Source organism: Varroa jacobsoni, unplaced genomic scaffold (genome assembly GCF_002532875.2).
Source record: "Varroa jacobsoni isolate VJ856 unplaced genomic scaffold, vjacob_1.0 scaffold_159, whole genome shotgun sequence".
NCBI lineage: Eukaryota > Metazoa > Arthropoda > Arachnida > Mesostigmata > Varroidae > Varroa > Varroa jacobsoni.
This window is the reverse complement of record NW_019213061.1, coordinates 172,868-192,771: the sequence shown is the minus strand read 5'-3', so window position 1 is coordinate 192,771 and position 19,904 is coordinate 172,868. Positions and strand designations below refer to the sequence as shown.

At 40.2% G+C, this 19,904-nt stretch overlaps 2 protein-coding genes across 5 annotated transcripts in view; both read right to left on the bottom strand.

Moving 5' to 3' along the window:
* LOC111270380 (cell adhesion molecule Dscam1) overlaps positions 1-19,904 on the bottom strand; it is a 185,641-nt gene that overhangs the window by 49,692 nt on the left and 116,045 nt on the right. For all 4 annotated transcript variants that reach the window (XM_086972474.1, XM_086972470.1, XM_086972472.1 and 1 more), the window contains 2 exons: positions 12,414-12,542; positions 10,947-11,084 (listed from right to left, as the gene is read on the bottom strand). In XM_086972474.1, the coding sequence (XP_086828600.1) occupies positions 10,947-11,084; positions 12,414-12,542 (267 nt within the window). The remainder of the gene's footprint in view (positions 1-10,946; positions 11,085-12,413; positions 12,543-19,904) is intronic.
* Positions 14,734-17,791, bottom strand: LOC111270485 (muscle M-line assembly protein unc-89). Its single transcript, XM_086972477.1, has 2 exons — positions 16,461-17,791; positions 14,734-16,329 (listed from the first exon to the last, which is right to left on the bottom strand). The coding sequence occupies exons 1-2, from the start codon at positions 16,693-16,695 to the stop codon at positions 16,040-16,042; spliced, it is 525 nt and encodes a 174-aa protein (XP_086828603.1). The 5' UTR covers positions 16,696-17,791; the 3' UTR covers positions 14,734-16,039.

The window sequence follows — 19,904 nt, the reverse complement described above, 5'->3', positions numbered from 1 at the left end:
AAGTGTGGGGGACCGCCGCTGGTTGGCACCTTTGTTTTCTTCGTAGAACATCGCGAGCTGCTTAGCACATCGTTTGATGCGAGCGTCTCTGGCTAGACATTTAACGAGTGCTAAGAATTGAAGACACCATAATAAATGTTAGAATAATCTCTTTTTGTCAGAACTATCTATCTATGCATACGTCATATATTAACTAGAGTTAATGAATACTAAGTTTGTTATTACATAACAATTACGTACGCAAACGTGATTGAGCAAGAACTCCAACGATCACCGAAGACTTACGGCGGGATCCAGATTATTATTGCTGCTGGTCGGACGCTTGTTACGGCTGCAGATGGTAGCGATGCTCGTAACAACGGTAGATAGGGAAAAAAACAATAGGAAAAGCTATGTGAGAAATTCTACGGCTGCGTAAACCAAGCGAGCAGGGCGTACGATGCGGCAAAATTAGAAATAGACGAGTTGATTCAGCTAGCTTGTATCGTCCGGTTATCGTACACCATGGAACGAGATATCAATGAAGTTCCCCTATAAGGGTCATCTGTAGACGACAGCCGTCCAGTGCGATGAGCTGTTTCCCCACCCCACCCCATCTCGCCGCACCATTCTTACACTACATGTTAATGATGGTAAACTACGGCAGCAGATGTACGTACAGTTGCTTTTCTTTTCTCCATTCTTGTTGTGATCAACATTGTCATCATCGTATCATACTAATGATAGTAATGAAAGGAGTTTTAATAAAAACAGTCTATCGGTGGTGATTATAGTTGTTGATGATATCGTCCTTGCACGGCACATTGACCGTGGATAAAATCGCTGGATATTTATTTCTCTGCTCGCATTACCGACTTGTATGTTTTCCCGAACGTCAGACGCCGCATCAAATCGATCACGATTCACGTTCGACAACAAATTATTGCTATTACAACAATAGGAATTAGTCTGAGCATCAGCCAAGAGTCTGTCTGCTGGCATTGTCAAGTGTGCGCTTGTCAGTCGTAGGAAATCTAAGCTAAATAAATTCGCCTAGGTCGCAGATCGAGTGAATCATCTACCTCTGTCACTCTCTAATAGCCAAACAAGCGGAGAGTATATGATGATAGGATGCAATTGAATAGGGACAAAGTTGTTTTGTAGTAGGGATCATTAACGGCTTCCCTCGACGACGAGGACGATAACAGTCTGCCGTCGCGGCTTAGCGTACGTGAAAATCGAAACAGACAGATGAAGAGAGTGGCATAATCATGTACATAATCGACGATAGGCGACAAATATGTCGACCCCAACGACAGATATTTCCGATATCTCCATAATAACGAAAAGGGAAACAATCATCACAATCACAATACCCACGGCTCTACTCAGTGTCAGAATACGAGCCAGCTAGTAATGCTGCCTTTTACATCTTCCCTGTACATTGTATTAGATTTCTATCCTTGAAGACGAAGTAGAAACAACAGCGCGTCATACGATTTCCTGCTCTAAGAAGCAATGCCTGATTATGTGCCGACGTAGATACATCTGGTCGTAGACAACCGTTGTTTTCGAGGTGGTTATGGCGGCGCTACTTGAACCAATTGACTGAATAACTGGACGTCGTATTGTAACGGCAGAAGCGGCAACACGATCGGATAAAACGCTTCTCCGCTCCACTCCACTCCGTTCAGTTGGACGAATCGAACCAGTCGTCAGACGTCAAGGAGGTTCACCAAGTGACCGACCAATTAGGTCATTATGCGAAGGTGGCGACAATAACAACAGCTAGAGTAGCATCATGCAACAACTGTCGATGTAACCCCCATAGCAGACGACGAGATACCGAGATAATCAACGAGCCGCCGTCGCTGCAAAATGACAGTTGAACAACGATCGCGATGTCTTTGGGAGTGGCAGTACGATTCGCTGATGGCAAATTTACTGCTTTCCGTTTATTTCGTAGCCAGCAGCAGTGGATAGAAACGGAGAAGTGAGACGCGCAGAAGTCAAAGAGGGCGAAAGGGAGTCATCGGGCCACACAGCACTGTCTAAGTTTTCGTGCGTGTGTCTTTGTGTGCATATTGTATACTTCCGCATATTTTATAGTATCAGTCATTGTGTTTCTCTGGTGGCCGCCTATTTAGTGACGGCACAGTGTAAAAGCAACTAGAAAGAGAAGGTACAGCAAAACGGTACCGTCGTTGATACTGTTCTCTGTGGGGTGTTTGTTCTCGCGAGATTCGAGCTTTTGCTTTGTTTGGTCTTGACACTGGCACCCTTATTGGCGTAGTAGCGTGTACTCAAGAAAGTATCAATTTTATAGAAAATTGTATTTCAGCTGAGAAGAACTATACGATTGACTATACTACTATATATTGATATACTGAGCTCAGTGTCTATTTTCACAGCGGATTTCATCTTGTCGTGTTTCACGTCTAGATACATCCTATCGGTGGTGTTGCATTTCTTAAGTTAAATGAATTTCTAAAGTTAAATAACTTGAATTTCATAGGAAAGTTTAATAGCCTAATTATTACCGATCGAATAATGTTAGTGTACTCAGCAAGGCTAAGGCAACGACTCTTGCTTCGAGTCATGTCTAGAGGTGAAAGGCTCCTGCAGGACACTAACTATCTTGATTAAAAATTGAGATCGTTCTATAGTAGATGAAATGGAAAGAGAGTCAGCTAGATAGCTAGATGAATGGCCTGCGTTACAAGTGAATCGTTTTTATCACTATGTGGACGTGGCCCATCCTTGTTTCACCAGACCCCTGTTCACGGTAATCGGCCGGACCGGCGAGCAACACGGCACCAGCGAGACCTTCGTTCCCCATAAAGGTGCGAGAGCCCCTCTGCAATGCTAGTTGATCATGCATCACGCACGCGACGTTCACCGAAACAACTCGTATGCATTATCGACTCAATCCTATCAATCTTTCAGTTCTACGGAAAATTATATATATCGTTATAAATAGCGTGCGATTAGTACTGCAGGTCGAATAAGTCACTATCACAAAATAAGTATGATTATGACAATTAGAAAAATTAAGGAAGGTGCGAAAAAAAAACAAAAATTACGGCTGTGACAATATTTCTGAATGCTATGAAAAAGCTCGCTCTGATAAACCTACTTAAAATTTTTTATTTCCTATTATGACATACTGTGTAGTGTAAATGTTACGATTTGAGTAAACAGAGAAAATTATAGGGTTCGAACCAGCGACCTGTCCTGATTAAAAAAAAATTTAACAATTAAAACGTGGCTGTGGTCCTAGATCGACAGCGAAACGTCTAGTATTGATCAACTATAAAGCGTTTTCTGTTCATACACTGTACCAGTATTATCCTTCACCAGGGTGGCCGGCTATCTACAAGAGAAGATGCTTTCGAATTAGGGAAATTAGTCGTAGCGTCCATCCGTGACTTAGACGAAAGACAGCTCTTTTCAAACAAAATAGTGAACTCGTAAAAACGACAGTGCGTCGTTTTCAGAACTTGAACAAAGACCGGGTGTTATTTAACTTTTTAACGCTGAATCAATCTCATCAAGAGAAAAAAACTTTCCATTTGCCTGAAATAGACAGTCCACGTTATTGCTAGTTGTTACGCGGCTTACAGAATGAGCACTTCAACGAGGCAAGTTAAGCTTTAGTAGCGCTTGGATTTATTATTTCTGATACACTTACGCTTTGAATACAAGAGTTCACTGCGATTTCAGGCAGGGCAATATCATGGGCCAACTCGATCGTTCAAATAAGCCCAGTCTTTTTGAATTTCTGGAACTCTGACCTTCTGCCACTTTCCCAGAATTCAATTTCGCTCGATTTATATGCCGTATCTTGTATACACATATGTTAACGCACGATTACTATTACTAAGTTTACCCTTTAATTAACAAGGGTTAAAGAAAGAATATTTGGAAAATTATCACATGAAAAAATTTCATTGGAATATCTGTTACGCGTTCAATTCAGTGCAATGTACACTCTACTCAGCAATGACGTGGAGCGTAAATCGTGCGTGGACCCGTACTGATAACAGAATAGCTGTCCCTGACAGCATCGATAGTAATGATGATAACAATAATGGCATCATTATAGATAATCGCAGACTATTTACAGTTTTATCTGTGAGCGGCACAGCAGAATAGATATTAATCAGCTCTGATAACAGGTGTTATGTCGTACCCTGTAAAACATAAGCGCATTCTTTTTTCCCCGTAACGTTAGCGATGTAATGATAATTTGTTTGTTTAGCTTCTGATACACTAACGTCAGACTTTTGCCAACCGGCGCCTGCTAATCCTATTCATGCCGCTAGTGAATGTTTGAGCATTTTTTATTGAAATAATTACTACCCGCAGCCAAAAAAACAGCAAAGAATTTGTCATTTAGGAACAATTTTGATGAAATGTACAGCGCTGAAGCCCAGCCCGTATTGTCCATTGGCTACTCTTAATGGGAACATACTGTACACATAACGCTGTAGTAGCTGTTATTGGAGGAACGCTGAAATTCTCAGCGGTACGATATAAGGCTTTACATCAAAGCTAAACGACTCGGATGTCATTGGCAATATTTCTGACCATCACTGCCATCGTGATTATCTAATCTTCTGTTTTTTCCGTGTATTGAATACATCGTGGATTTCTTTCACAACCTTTAAATGCAGACAAATCACCTATTGTGTTTCGCGAGATAGGTTTCATTCACACAACAGGGTTTCATAATTCGTTATACGTTTCGAAGCGGTTTGTACTTATAGATACAGTGTGCTTATGCGGACTTTTATATGAGTACGTACTAGGCACTTATGCTGTAAGCAACCCCTCCCTTTTGCTGAAGAAAGTAAACCAATGCTCGGAAAACCCGTAGCAGCAATTTGCCTGCCAGTGTAGAGGCACTTAGGATGTAAATCTGTAACGCGAAAAAAAGTACAACTTATTGTTTACTTTCCTTGAGAACGTCCTGAATGGCAATTTGTTCAATATGTAATGGAAGCTGGTATTCTAAATATCCTCAAAAAATCAAGCTGAATAGTTGAAACATGAGAATAGAACACGCTGTAGACCCAAACCGCAATCACTTTTAGTCATCATTTGTCCTTGTATTTTTAAGCTTGTTCTATCGTGTAGCCTGCTCTATTTCCAGATTTTTGTTCGTACCTTTTAAGTGTACTTGCCTTTTACAAATATTATTTTAGTTCCCCATGCTTTTGTTGTAACTGTTGTTGTCGTTGTGACATTGGAATCATGCAGAGGAGACATGTTCACATTCAGATTTTAGAAAGCAATCAATACCACCACTGAGTACGGTGTTTCCGATGCTTCCTATGGCGTCGTTGTTTTTGTGCATGGCGACCAGTTTGCTGTGCTTATAGACTATAACTGTAGTACACATAGAACGCACCATTATCATCACGTTCTTAAATCCACAGACGAAATCACCCTAACGTTTTATGTACATACATACATAAAAAGCAAGACCATCTACATTTAGAGTAACTATATACTGCGCGGATTCATTCAATGGAACTCAAATGTTTTGAGAGCCGTTTAGCTGCTCACCGAAAATTCAAGCGGGAAAATATCTTTTAATCGAAATTATAGGGAGACCTATAAACCGTTATGCCATGCACACACCTATAATGCTATATGCTATGTCCACTCCCCAAACCCCACCATTCCGCTGCAAAGGTACAAACCGCACAAAAAAACACGCAATAATAAATTATGTACGATGCGTTCTCTATCGAACTTAATTGCCGATGGGTTTGATACTAAGCGTTCGCTCCTTCCAACCAACTAGATGCCGCTTAATATTTCCGTCCTTCATAGTCGACGTTACGCTCTTTTCAGCTTAACGTTGCTGACCACTGTGCGCAGATCGCCATTGAGGTGGAAACGCGTAGCAACTGCGTATTACTAAAACCAACTTGTCTTTCCTTTCCTCCTGCCATTTCTGACAAGCTGCCAGCCATGGCTACTGGTCAAGAGTGGCCGGCTAATTACTCTTCATCGCTTCGTTTCGTTTCGATAGGGGAGGCTAATCCTTTATGTTATCGTATGATGACGAAAGACTGTTTTTGCCATATAACAACAGTAGCAACTGATATCTATTTAGACGAAGAAGGATTTTTGTACATGTGCTGGCTCTTGATAAACATTGATAAAGTTCAGTATCTTCTGATGGTCTCCCGCCGACTTCTGATTAGCTACTAGGTGTTCCTGCGGCTAGTCCTGAACGATGCTCACGAAATTCAATCATCGCTTTATCACAGGTCATAAAAGTGCTATTGAGAGCCTTGAACTGATCAGGTGTTTAACGCTGGTCGATCGGCGACAAGCGTGACGTGTCGGAGCAATGCCACAAATAACAGTGAAAAGATATATGTGCGACAATTACGCGTACGAGAAAATGGCCAAATGTCTTATTTTTTTGTTTCTTGCCAGCGCGACATTGATAAGTCTGTGAAAAGCAGCGCGTCAGAGCTTGAAACAAATGGGAACGGATAAATGTGGATGCACGTATCTTTCTCTATTATGGGTCCACTTTGCCGGTCAGTGCATTCGGTTATGCCCAAAGCATGAGCACGACTGTGACGACGATAAGGGCAGCAACAACATGGCGCCATAATTAATCCTAGGCTGAATAAATCATTTTTATATCGTCATTTGAACGAAAACAAAATTGATACGGATCGTATGATCATAGCCCAATTGTGGGCAATTACTATGCTGCTCTCTCTGTGGGTCTGTCTGTTTGTGTGCGTGCCTCTGTGTAGGACAACAAAAAAATGGGCGGACGAGATCGGACATATTTTTGTAAACTGTAAACGTTTTATGGATAACCTCCATTTTACTGTATTGGTAGTAGCCGTCAGTCATGATAAAAACGTGATCGAATCGATGAATATATAAGCGAAAGGAGGAACAGGATGACAGTAAGAGAAATGGTTTATAGTGCGTCTTTTATATAAGTGGTACTATGTAATTGACTATACGTTGCCGATTTCGACTCTAGGGAATTTTTATGTACTCGTTCATAAACTTATTATTATGACTTATGGTAGCAACGTCATAAAGAGGAAACAGAGATTTGATAAAGTAACATAACATCTTATCGTTCATTGCAGTATTCTGTCTTAATTAAAATTAACGAAAGCGAAGAATGATAGGGTTGTCGATCGGTCTTACATTTGTCTTACACGATATCGCGTTAACAGCGACGTCTAATGTTTTTCCTAAATTATTCATTCAATCCGCGGTAAACTCACCAATGTCCAATGGACATAGGTAAAAAATGCTCTGTGGGCTAATGGGTAAAAAACACAAGTATATATTGCTACATGCGATTGCTAAGACTGCTCCGTCGGAAGTGTGACAATGCGCAACGCTTCAGAACGAGTGTATTTGTTAAGAGCTAACACGATTTCGAAGGCTTGTTGGTGTTAAAGTGAATCCATCGATTCGAAAGATCAGAGCTAATTTATCCACACAGAACTACTGAACAATACCGACCATGTAAAAGTTGACGACTTTATGTCCGTATATAGACCCAGTGATGGTTGTTTAAACGTTTACATTATTGGTTGCAGCCATTGTCTATTGTCCGTATCTAGGCGATTTTCTAATTCAGAAAATCATCCATGACAAAGTTGCTGACGTCTTACGGCTGTTATGAGTGCAACTGCCTCACTAATCTCTACTCGCTCATTTCAACACCAGCAGTTCCGTGAGATGGCTACATGCTGGTGGAAACGACCCGTCGTCGTTCAAACAGAAGCGCTACTCCGAACAGTAACAAGAATAACTTCAAAAAAATCGACATGCTTCATTTTTACTAAAAGCTGACTGGCGATCGGATTCGGACCCAGACCAGCGGTAGAAGTTTTCTCGATGCCTGTAATATTTCTGTGAGCAATTGACTCTTGGTTGGGCGCTAATAGTGGTGACCTATTCTGAACCGCATTACCGACAGGGTAGTCTTGGAAAATGTATCGATCCGCGCCGTTTTTAGATAGGACAGGATAAATACTCTTTCATATCTGACACCAGTCAGCATTAAGAGATATTCAAAAAAGCCCACCACTATTTCGCAAACGTGGCATGGAGACTAATGTCGATTGATAGCAGTCGGTGATAGTCACAAAATAAAGATTATGAATTTCATTTAAAAGCGAAATTGCTCTAACATTTCATAGTCTGCTTTGGCTGTTCTATCATCATTTGGACTCTTAGCAGAACAATCTGTAGAAGCGTGAAAAAACCAAGTCACCTAAGAATTGTAAATTTTTAGTACTTATTATTGTATTGTTATTAATTAGATATATATGTGTGTGTGTTCATTGCTTGCCAGTTGAAAACTTCCACAGAGAAAGTATCGCAGGTAAATTGATACCTAACTTATTTGACAAACTTCAATGACTCGATGTAGCGGTTCATAAGTTCAGCCAAACCATCAATTCACGTAAGCTTAGTTAAAGAACACGAATAACTTTGCTTCGTAATATCGTACTAAATAAATTTCATTCAAGATATATAATACCTGTTACATACGCGTTAACTAATGAAGATGGGTTTCAGGAAATCAAAATGTAGAAAACGTATCAAAAATTATAGTGCACTTGTGTCGCGTCAACACATTATCTATATGATATTTAAAGTACAGCTAATGAATACGTACCGACAGCGACCTGTTGTTGTTGTGACACATTTTCACTAAACTGAGTTCGATCACTATCGACTAGTTCTGAACGTAAGGTTTCTGCAATTACCGATGCAACTGTCTCTGTCGTAGACGATGCATAAACGATGAGAACACAGAGTACATAACACTTATTCCAATGAGCGATGCACTTCATGACTTTATTTGGATATATACTGAACACACACGCACACACACACACATATATACACACCTCACATAAACACTGGCCTTCACGTACGATTGTATTCGGGACGTAATTATATCCGCCAAGTACAAACAGCGCCCTGTTTCATTTCGTACGATACTTTACACAGATGTTCCTTGCTGCTATTCAATTATAGCAATTTCCAACTTCATCACTTGCTATCATAGACACAAAGTTACACTTTCCTGCAATATTTGTCTTCTTGGGGCAAAAGTATTCGTTTCCTCCTTAGTGCGTGTATCCTCAGATCCACAATGAATTAATAGCTCCGATGTTGCAAACTGATCTATTCCATCATCTGTCATATGCCTTCTTCCCTTTTAGGCTGCACACATCGTACGAAACTAGGCGAGGTTTTCAGCGTATTCTTCTTTGCACAAGCACATTTAAGCACAATACAACTCACTTTCAAAGATCACCACTTTAGTCTTAACGTAGCACACACTATACCTTTTACTTTTCAGGCTCTTCTCTTCCAACTTCCTCGAGCTTTCGCCCGCTGATAATCTTTTCACCATCAGGTCTGTGCTTTCGACTTCAGTATTACCCTATTGACATTATACGCCATCTGCATAGGCCGTTGTAGCCATACAAAAATCTGCACGCTGCACCCAAAAAAGTGATACTTAAGCACTGAGGAAGCTGGTTGAAAAAGCCAGCTACTCAACGCCGGCAATCCTCGATATAGACGATAAGCTGGCGTTGGCCATGGGCACCAGTGGTGCTAGTGATCTCGTGGGCGGTGGCGAGGGCCTGCGCTCGTGGAACAGACTTCGCCACTTCAGCATTTTAATGTCTTCAGACGCATCATGGAACGGGAAGCGTCATGACACTGCTCTGAATCTGTCACAGAGCTAGTGCAGATAGACAGCGTCGATAATGACAGCCTAATTACATCCAAAGGATGTGTCTGTAAGCCAATGGGTGGACTGTGGTAAGGGATGGGTCGCACGAATACATTTGGCATAATTTAGATTCGTAATAAGATTATCACTTTGTTGAAGGGTGCTGAGTTGAAAATTGTCAGTAAGGTGTGAGGGAACGTGGCAATAAAAAGTTAGTTGGGCCTTCATTTTACTCTTCAATTCGTGTATAAGTTGATGAAGAACAAATTTGGAGTATAAACTTGGGATCGATATTACGACAGACGATTTTCAACCTGGGGCTAAAATAGATCATCAGATTTCCCAATATCGTCGAATTGAACGATCGCGGAAGAAATTTTTGAACCGGATTATACAAGACCAAAATGCAATCAGTGAAATGGATGTCTTGTTTTAGAAGTCACTACTGCGAATAAACTAATGTAATTCTATCTAATATAGTGCAGAGTTTCTGCCAAAAGGTTGAAAACAGACGACATTTTTAGGTATCCACTTGTAATTTCTAAACCTAAGCGTAAGACGTTACATTTATGCTATGTGTTTGTTGGTTTTGTCCTACCATTTAACTTCATGTTTCGACAGGTACGAAAAAGGATCTAACTCTAACTTACTAGCGATATGGTCAAACAATACATTCTTCTATATGACGATGATTGAAGGGTACGTCTACGCTAGGAAAGGAGGAATTATCGTCAAAAATCTTTTATTTCGCTATGACCGATCTGAAATAGAAGGTAGAAATGAATAGACTAATTGAAAATCAGCACATTATCGGTCTCGACTTCTTGTACGTTTCCTCTCGTCGGAGATAATGTTTTGTGATTGGACTTTCAAATGTCTACTTACCGACTCACCCACCAGCAGTAAAAACAGATGAAGCCCAATGTCGTCGGAGATACAGGACCCAGTTCCGAAGCCGGGGACATGGTCAATTGATGATGGCAACTTGTCGCTTTTCTTTTGTTAGTGTTAACTCGGTGTATAACTTGCATACCAGTCTCGGGACGTGCATGTATGCAGGATTCCCTAATTTCGCGCAGAGCTCACAGGGGCAATCAATTGGCGAATAGGGAATAACGCATACATACAACGAACGAGATTGCTTACAAAAATACCCGAAAACTTGTAACGTTCATGCATCATGCTCAATTGTTTTAGACCTTACCTCGCACTACAACTTTGACCTCTTTATGAATTTCTCCGAGGGTATTTTTTGCCGTACATTTGTAGGTTCCCACATCGTCTCGGGTAACATTGGAGAAGTGTAGGGTACCATCCGGTTCGGATTGGAGATGCGTGTTATCTAAGCCCATATAAAAGAGAAGCAAAAACAAGAAAAACGATTGTCAATTTACTACATTTGTGGTACTCGATTATTATGCAGCGTTGGCTTGGAAAACCACTACGCTGATACTGTTAGCTTCGTGTTAACAAGACACCTGCGCCCCCATACGCATCCCGACATGTTTCTTTCAATCGTTAAACGCTAAACAATTGATGGTTTATGCTAAAATGCACTGTCAGTCCTTTTTAGCATCGTTTAAATAAACCGGAATAGAACATTATGCAGTAAGCAGTGACCTGCGTGCACCACAAAAAGCAGAAGGTCGGAGGGGAAAGCATATGGCTATCAAAGCTATAACGGCACAGTTAGAGCAATCGTATGCACGTTGACAACAGCTAACGATAGTCGCCATATTGACATTTAGTGATAGCGAAGGAAATACGCGAGTTCGTGACTGTGACGGCCCGGTGAATCTGCGACACGTAAACGAGTCACGAAGTAGCTACAGACATATAACTTATAAGAGAAGCAACAAAGCAGAAGACCCAAGCAGCCATCACAGGTTGCATATACGATGATGTACGGTACGGGCACGTAGTTTAAACACACAATTGTAGCTGATCGAAAGCAGTACATTAATATAGTGCGGTGCCGTCGCTCTTTAATATCAAGCTAATCCCAATAATATGCTCAACCTAACCTGTGAAATGTGTCAAAATATGTACGTTCAACAAGCGAACAATAAGACGTGGTCTAGCCAACCACGAGCAGCAGAATTTACGGTATGTATATAAAGCGTGAAAACGGATAAATTTTTCTTTGTTTTTATTTTATGCATTCGTTTAAGTTGCGCAAATACCTAAGCGAATGATATAGCAAAATTCCGAATATGTTCTTATCCAGGTTTTAAGTGCAATGAAAGGTTTATATATAAGGCCGAGTATTTACCGAAGGCCACTAAACCTTACGAGCGATAAATTGCGTAGCCAAAAAGAAACAAAGTCAAAACTGTGTAGAGAATTATATACGTGTTGGAGAATATTTAAGGACACTAACTTAAATAATAATCTCTGTACTGTTGGAAGGGGCTAAGGACAAAGCAAAATCAATCGCAATAACTAATAGCTTGCGTGCGTTCTTAGTACGTTAAAGATTACCTCTGGATTGACTTATTTGGTGCGTACCATAAACTAAGTTTTTGCGTGCAGGCATTGTTAGTTCCGTTAGATGGTCAGCAAACACTGGCCAGAAGATCATGTTTGCGGTCTCATTCTAATTTGAAAGGAAGAAATGAACGTGTAGACAGTGAACTCAACGTATGATGATAGTTCATCACTGAGCACTCACCTCCGAGATCAACCCGCTGCCATGTAATAGTTGCCTGTGGATAACTAATTACGTCGCATTTTACGTTGAGCGGTTGGTTGAGAGAGGCTACGACTTCTTTTTGAAGATCGCTGGCCCATGACGGAGGTCCTATTAGATTGCAGAATCACGAGCAAGCGGAAAATATGTTAGATTGTTGTTTCTATAGATTTTTACATGATTTGCTTTTTGGGGACCATGCAGCGAAAAATAATTGTAAAAATGAAGGTCGAAATTCTTCGCCACAGAATTTTCCAATGAACACTCATTGACTTCACACAGTCAATGCGTTTCCGACACGTATTGTTTCAAGGAATTGACTCGATTTTAAGCTAGATGAACACAAAGAGTGTGATAATATGAATCAACAATGAATAAAAAGGATTCTGTGGCGATATCAAACTGAGCAGAATCATTAGCTTAGACTAGTCTTTGTTATACGAACTTCTGACCCAGTCTGACTTCCAGTTAAACACTGATCGACCTAATACAGTATGCTCTCCACCTTAGATAGAGAAGGACTATTGATAAAAAAAAAAAACTAACAAAAAAATCATATCTATGGTGGAGCAACAACTGAGCATGCATATTTTCTGGAGGAAGTTCAAAGCAGTGAATTTTGGTAAATTACATCGTATTATAAGGCAAATAGCCTTAAATTGTTGAAAAAAAAAACTTGAGAACTGTTAAAAAATCTTCTTCATTTTCTAATCGTATATTGGATATCATAAGGGTCTGCTCAGCTTCCTTCAGAATTTTGTTGGGGGGTGGTATTTTACAAAGATAAAGAAAGCACTTTACGATTTTCGTTGAGTTATTGATGACCTGAAAATTTACCTATGCGGTAGAGGACCAAGGGCCCTCACCGCAGGAACTGACCCAGCACTATCTATAGGTTATTGTGCTGTCAGGTGTGTGTGTTAGGCCAAAATGTACGACTCACAAGGTTCGCGCACTTCGCCGCTGGGCAGTTCTACCTAAAACATACGATACCAAGGACATACAGGATGTTCTTCTTCCTTTTCAGCAATACATATTATATAGCTAAACTGAATATTGGTTGGACTCGTACTCTTCTTCTTCTTCTTCAATTCAGAGTTTACAGGACCAAACTTGCCATAATTTTTGATTGAATATTGTAAAAAAAAACTGCCTGTAATAAGACTTCGCCATAAATAAGAAAGCGACCGAACACGTTTTCGTAAGCATAGGAATGAGTAGTAGCTTTAAGAAACCGGGACTAACAGCCGATAATCTTCCCCTCGGATAAAGAAGCTGCGAGTATAATATATAGGTTCATTTACTTTGCGTGACGGGTAGAAAAATTAGGGAATGAATAAGATCAACCGCAAGAGGACTATAATCGAGATGTCGCTGGCAAGAAATCTGGAAAAGAGGCGATTTATTATCAAGACAACCACGGGTTATCCTACACGGCGCTGGACATTTTGAATCAGAGCTTACTGTGGTGACCGAGTGAACTAGCTCCTGTGTTCTCAGCCGACGCCAAAGACGCCTGCAGCAAAAGCTTCAAGCGAGCAGCTGATCGAAGAACACAAATTTATTGATATATAATTATGATTATTATTATTATTTGTTCTTCACTCGTTGATAGCACCGCGTACACAGGTCAAAAATAATTGCGTTCTATGGCATTCGTCGCTAAGTGCGTCTCGAAACCATCTGGTGATCGCCACTAAATGAGACCCCAAGAGGACGTAGGCGTGTGTCGATGTCAGACCAGTACGAACATAGTATTATTCAGCGCTAGTGATTTTAGCGGATTTAATCTAACAATAATAGTAAGAAAGATATTGAGGCAGTAATAAGTGAGATATTTTTTCCCAGCTGTGTGGTAACAAGCTTCTGTTTTCGATACAAAGAGTAATAAGAGGAAAACTAATCTACGAAAGCCAATAAATACTCATCAAAACAAGCACGTACACAAAAATATGCGTAATAACCATGTCCCACCCAATTCATATGGAAGAATGCCATGAAGGTTGAGCTCTGCTCGCGAATGTAGAACTGAACGAAGCGCTATAGTTCGAACGCGAAAGCTGCTGCACGCAACGAGCTGGGTCATTTAGGCTAGCTTTTAAAGCCATAAAATTGACGAAAATTATCACCAGTGAGGGGTCGAGGCAGAGGCTAAAGTAAAAACAGATCAATAGAAACGAAATGTAATATCAGCGGACGTACGCACGACAAAACAAGCGACGTATTTATATGATTGCGTATACACGTATCATTAGTGATACTTTGATAAATACAGGCAGACAGAGGAACCAGTTAAATCCGTAGGGGAGAGTGAATGAGATTAATTCAGGGCGCAGTTGATAAGCAGCAACCAATGGGACACGATACATTATCGCTACGATTAGATATTATATACAAACTTCGACGAAGTTAAGCAAGAGAATCTATTGAGAGAACATCCTGTATGCATATACCTACATACAATAGAGTGATGATAATGATCATTTGCAAAAATCATTTGCAATTTTATTGATAGTATGGATATGTACATGCACAGACGCAATGGTAGACAGCGGACGTAACGTAACATCGCCGTGTCTTAACATCAGCTGCTAAGGACTTGAAACGTCACACATAGCCCAATGCGTTTACAGCTCGAAACTTTGCTTGTCGAATGTGCAATAAAGTATGACTAAGCATCAATAATCTTTCAAAGTAAAAAAAAAACTGACTTTACTCATTTAATACAGATTGGATGTGTTACAACTTCAAGTCCTTTTACAAATATCTTTGTTATTGCTACCCCTCCCACCCTTTTACCTGAAAACGCACAGTAATAAAACGTTAATTACTTTCATCACAAACAATTTCATATACACATATGAATGCTGAACAGATAAAAGAAGCCTTACCAGTGCTGGTCGTAATGGCGCATATACGTCGAATTCAATCAAATATCTTGGGCTGGAACAAATCTGGATCGATAATTAGATCTGCAGCTTCCGGGAAAAAACTAGCAAATCCTGGACCAAATTCTCTTTCTGTATCTTCATGAGCAAAAAAAAATAAGTATATCGAAGATTCACCAGAAAATGCCTATACTGCTTTTGTACTTCACAACCGAATCTCTTCAGCGTGACTTTCTTTTTCTTCTATTGTGTTTGTAGTTCTCTGTCTGAGGGGGGTTAGCGATGTGTTGCAGTTCAGGCATTTTCCGGTCAATCCCGAGCAAACGCATTACGATAGTAGAATTTGTTCTCAATTTATGTACCCCATATGATCCTCCTTAACTCGTTCTTGTTTTGCAAAGCCATAATACACGTTGTGAAAACAGAACAGTGTAAATGATATAATAAATTTCCAAACACTCAAAGCGCACCTATTAACTGTACCAGGAATAAACCGATAACCACGACACCAGTTCGAAACCTTGAAGTGACAGATAATTTTTGGGAAAGCCGATAGTAGCTTCTGACATGATAAACGCTCTTATCGCGTAAGTCATCGTATGCGGTACTCTGTTAGATTGTATATCCGACGTAAGCGCAACGTTCCCATGTGTTTACCACTTCGTTTAATCATATCTTTATGCCTAGTGCTTTAAACCAATGGAATATAGAAAATATCCACTAGTAACAGATACCTTCGATAATAAGTCTGGCGCTAACTCGATCCTCTGAAAATGAGTTCTTAGCCACACAAGTATAGTTGCCAGCGTCACCGGCCTCTATGTCGCGGATGGTCAGAAATGAGCTTACAGGATTATCATGAATACGGAATTTTCGGCCATCTCGAATGAGCTGACCGTCTCTGGCCCAAAGGAATTCCGTAACATCTCCCGAAAGCACCGTACAGACGAAATTCACCACCCGGCCAACGCGCACCTTTTGAGTTGTTAGCTTTTCTAACTGTACCGTTTCTGTATTAAACATTCGACCATAAGCCATTCACAAACGGAACTGTTTTTGAAGATATTCCAGATGTCTGAATGTATATTCTGTTGCATACAATATAGTGTTTTTACAAACAAAAACTCCCGAAAACACTCACCGGTGCTGATGGAAATACAACTCGTCCATAAAGTGCACGTAACTAAAAATGTAGATGCAAGTGGTGACGCCATCATACCCGAAAACGTTTTATCAAAGGAGCGCGTCAATGAAGGCTCCTTGAGTATATGTGAGTTGGGTTCAAATAGCCTCGCTCCCAGCGCTTGGAAGTTACGGCTAGGGAGATTACAGCGGCAGTTTTGATCAAATCGAATAGGAAGCCTTAAGACAGACATATAGTCAAGACAAATCCCCGTCGCTTAGAGGTTCGAGTTCAAGATGCTTTAAACAAAATAGGCTATCTCAGGAACCGCATTTGGGTAATCTGGTACAGGTAAAAGCTGAACTACATAAATGAATAAATTTGTTATATCTGTTCTACCCTGAGCTGGCTCAATAAGATACGGTAGCTGATGCGTGTATCGAAGAAACGCCGCGGATATTTTCACCTTATTCTAAAAGTGTATCCTTTAGCACCAGTACCATGAATCATGAGATCGAGGTATCAATATAAACATAATATGAACGCCTCGATCTTCTCTTTCATAAAACATATCTGTTCTATCAGTAAATAAGTATGATTATTGAACACGCCAATCCTTCTTTCTGTCGAAGTAAACAATGAGTATTACACCAACGAACTAAAGCTTTATCTTCATTGCCGCTCGCTTTAAGCTGGCTTCCTTTCATAGTACCTTGCACAGTCATAACAATGCTGACCCGGTCTTCTGAGCGAGAATTCTTTACTGCGCAAACGTAATTATCGGCATCATTATGACTCACGTTTCGCATGTTTAACGTGAAAATATCCAAATTAATATTTATCACATGTTTGACAGTGTCGTTATTGATCGATCGGCCTTTATAAGTCCACAAGAACTCTTTGACACCCCCAGCGAAAATAATTCAGTCAAGGAGTGCAGTCTGTCCGGCCTTCACTGTGATGGGTGGAAGTTGTCAATGTGAATTTGCTCTCAGATATTAGAAGGCCGATTTTACCAATTCACATCAATCGTTAACATATTGGAAATTCGTAATATGCTTTATTAAAAGAAGCTCGGTTATTTAGTCTACTTCATTAATGAAAAATGTACTATGAGTCGAAAACGGAGTGTTTCATTATAATCGAAGTCCGTGCAGTATTTGACGTGAACTAAAGTGGTAAAAGCGTTTCATCATCCATAAAACTTAATTTACCTTAGATACGATATAACGCAATTCGATATGAGTAATGGCCCCCCAATTGCTGCCTGAGGCATCGCAAGAAATAAGTGGGAACTGTATACCTTTACTGAAAGCAAAGAGATACATGGCGAACCTTGATCAATCTATTAGCCAATCAATCGTAGACACTGGCGTTCAGCTTTTTACCGTTGGACAATGATGTATCCGATAGCGGCAGTGCAATTATTAGCTGAATAATAGCACCCGGTAACGCATTTCCACATACGACACGTTTGGTATTATAAACGGATTTCAGTTCTCGTTAACGTTTTTGAGCTGTTCCGTTTGTATGGGTTGTTCGTACGATAGTCTTATTCCCATAGGCTCGACGATCGATATCTAGAGTTTGACGCAAATTTGCGGATATTGGTACAACAATACAATTACCATATGTTTTCTACGAATCATTGACGCGTTAAACAATTTTTTGATGGCTCGCTTCAAGCGTAGCTTATCTACAACAGTCACCTACATCGGTTTTCACGCAGTGTACGTCATCGATCCATCGATCAAGCTATCTATGAAATCAAAAATCAATCTGTTCGACTCAATAATTTGTATTAGCTTTGGCCCCAAATGAATAATTGGTTGAATGACTTTGTCAAGGTGTATATAAACTGAATTATTAGAGTGAATAATAACTGTATAAAAGGTACAGTCCGCAGTGAACACAGCCGATGTTGAAACCAAGATCTTTCAGGGTTTGAGCCCTCGAAAGGAAAACCACATGTATTAGACAATGCCTTGTGCCGAATGTGGATTCTTTGCTAGGCACATTTACCTGCCAGCATCGTTATGGTTTACATTTTGAACGTTCAGCACAGAGTAATCAGGATAATGTTTATCATGATCTCGAAACGCCACTCCTTAACAGCTGATCCTGCTTGACTCATGAAACCGACTCCGTCGCATTTCTAGCGATAGCTGTACAGACGAAGTGTACTGTGCGGCCTGCTTTCCGGCCGAGGCTTTCCGGCCGAGGCTTTCCTTAGTGAATAGGTTCTAAAATACGGTTCATATAAATTTTCTGTCAAACTTCGTGCATAGATAGCATTAATAAACGGGGTGCTATTCCAAATTTAGGGAAAATGTTGCGTTCCCTTGTTGAAATTACGCAGGATCTAGGCAGTACCATAAGAATACATCTGTCGTTATGTAGTGAATTATCAGACTTTTTATTAAATGAAAATAGATAACATATAGGAATTATAATTGCAGAACCTAACATTTGCTTTATTATAGTTTACGTCTATTAAAAGCATTGAAAACAGGACGGCGATGCATTAAACTGACGCGTGATACCTTAATTTGGAAATAAAAAATGGACAAGTTTGTGGTTCGTACCTATAGCTGAAACAATTCATCAAACGACTGAAATCCAATAAGGATTGATGATATGCTTAATACCATGTTTGTGTGCAAAACGGACATAAATAAATCAATGAACAAAAAGCACCTCACATGGCGTTCTCTTTCGGCCATCGCCCTTCTTTGTCCTTTGATAACAACTGAGCGTCTCAGGATAAAGCCTCGCTCCCATTCCTCTAGATCATGGGTGTCTAGGATAGAATAGGTATTTTTGGATAAGCCGTGCGTGGTTCACGCGCGGTTTAGCGAACATGTCTTTCCTGTTTTTTTTTTTCCAATTTAATAGGGGCAATGCTATTCCTACATAAAACTAATACCGTTTACTGTCGTAATTTACAGTAAAACGTACGCATTTAGGTCTGGTTAATGAAACTTTGTTGAAAAAGGTTGAAAAGAGTTTTGAAAAGGTTCAACTCGGTCTGAACATACGGCTTTAGTTCGATGCTAAATATTAATATGAGTATACCACGCAGTTCTGTGTTGTGTTACATTACATTTTAGAAATCATAATGTAGCCGGCAGAACGGATAAATAGATACCCACCCGTTTTTCTAATCCCGTACTGGATATGTCTAATCTCTAAAAAAAAAACATGTGACTCTCCCGGTTTAAAGTCTTGCGTAACATTGTGTCCGCTCAAACAAATTCATGGTACCTTAAAGCCTTGCCTCATACCATGCGCAAGTATGGAAACGTTAGATTGATGTTTGAAATGTCTATCTAATTGATATAGTAGTACTATTTAATACCAACGAACTTCACATGTTCACTATTTCATATTAGGTTTCTGGGTGCATTCCTCTGGACAAACCTTCAACTGCCAACTGTGCTGTAACTCTGCCTTCTGAGACTG